The 1,197-nt window shown below is 29.9% G+C and overlaps 1 protein-coding gene across 1 annotated transcript; it reads left to right on the top strand.

Annotated features, from left to right (window-relative positions):
- Nucleotides 1-221: 221 nt before the first annotated feature.
- LOC112679780 lies at nucleotides 222-995 on the top strand (the record flags this gene model as incomplete). Its single annotated transcript, XM_025549694.1, is given in 1 exon segment — nucleotides 222-995. A coding segment is annotated over 1 exon segment (735 nt), but the record flags the coding sequence as incomplete, so codon positions are not given.
- Between the last annotated feature and the right edge of the window lie 202 nt (nucleotides 996-1,197).

Genomic DNA, 1,197 nt, shown 5'->3' with positions numbered 1-1,197 from the left:
TTTGAAATTTAAACTTTTACGAAATCACGTAAAACAATGACTTAGCCTCAAATGATTTCATTTTCAAAAGTTAATTTGAAATTTAAACTTTTACGAAATCACGTAAAACAATGACTTAGCCTCAAATGATTTCATTTTCAAAAGTTAATTTTAATAAAATAATAATGTGATAGTAAAATTAAAGTTTTAGATAAAGTATACATTTAATTACCACATTTTCAGGAATCAAACGCTCCCCATATGAAGCAACGTTTGGGAATAAAATGAAAATGGGATTAGCAAATTCAATTATTCCAAAAAATGTATTACCAGGACTGCAAACAGAAGAGGATTTAGAGGCAGCACTTACCGAACCAAAGGCAAATATAGTTGAAGTTGGTGAGATAGATGAAGAAGTTGAAATCGATGACGATGTAGAGACACACGGAGAAACTATATATGTAGAAACAAGGGACATAGAAAATAAAATACCAGCACGGACACAAAAAATTAAGCAACATCGAGAAGAATCACTCATCGGCCTACAGAAACAAGCAAGACAAATGTTGCAAATGTCAAACAAGAAAATGCCAATTGTACTAATTGGACAAACTGTCAAAATTAAAATTCCTGAAGTCGATCGAAGTAAAATTGATGCCCGCACATTAATGTCTAAGGTGTTACAAGTCGTGGATGCAGATTTTTATCGCCTGGGTACAAAAGCGGGAACACTCTCACAACTGTTCACTCGCAATCAGTTCACCTTATGTGAAGAAAATTTTTTAGAATCGGCAATTATACCAGAAAATGAAATTGGTATTCGACAAGCAGTATCGCAACTGTCTTTGACTGGTGGACAAGGACTAATAAGGTGTGATTGTTTGAAAAAATGTGAAACAAACAGATGTAAATGCCGATCTAAAAATTTATTATGCAACTCGAGATGTCACAGCAGCCAAGCCTGCACAAATAAATAATTTTATAATACAATTAATTTAATTATAATACAAATAATATACTAGCAATAAATGTACTTAGTAAATTTAATTTGTCAATTTTTGCATTAGTACTTAATAATAATAATAATAATAAAATAATATACTAACTAATATATTAGTCATTGATATAGTACCTACCTAATATACTTAAATAATAATAATAATTAATAACTTTGGTAAAAATATTTGGACTTTTACTAAGACTGATTGTTTATCCTAA

Source organism: Sipha flava, unplaced genomic scaffold, assembly GCF_003268045.1.
Source record: "Sipha flava isolate LNK unplaced genomic scaffold, YSA_version1 16871_pilon_pilon, whole genome shotgun sequence".
In the NCBI taxonomy this organism is placed as follows: Eukaryota; Metazoa; Arthropoda; class Insecta; order Hemiptera; family Aphididae; genus Sipha; species Sipha flava.
Note: the sequence above shows the minus strand (reverse complement) of the source record. Positions and strands in the feature narration are given on the sequence as shown.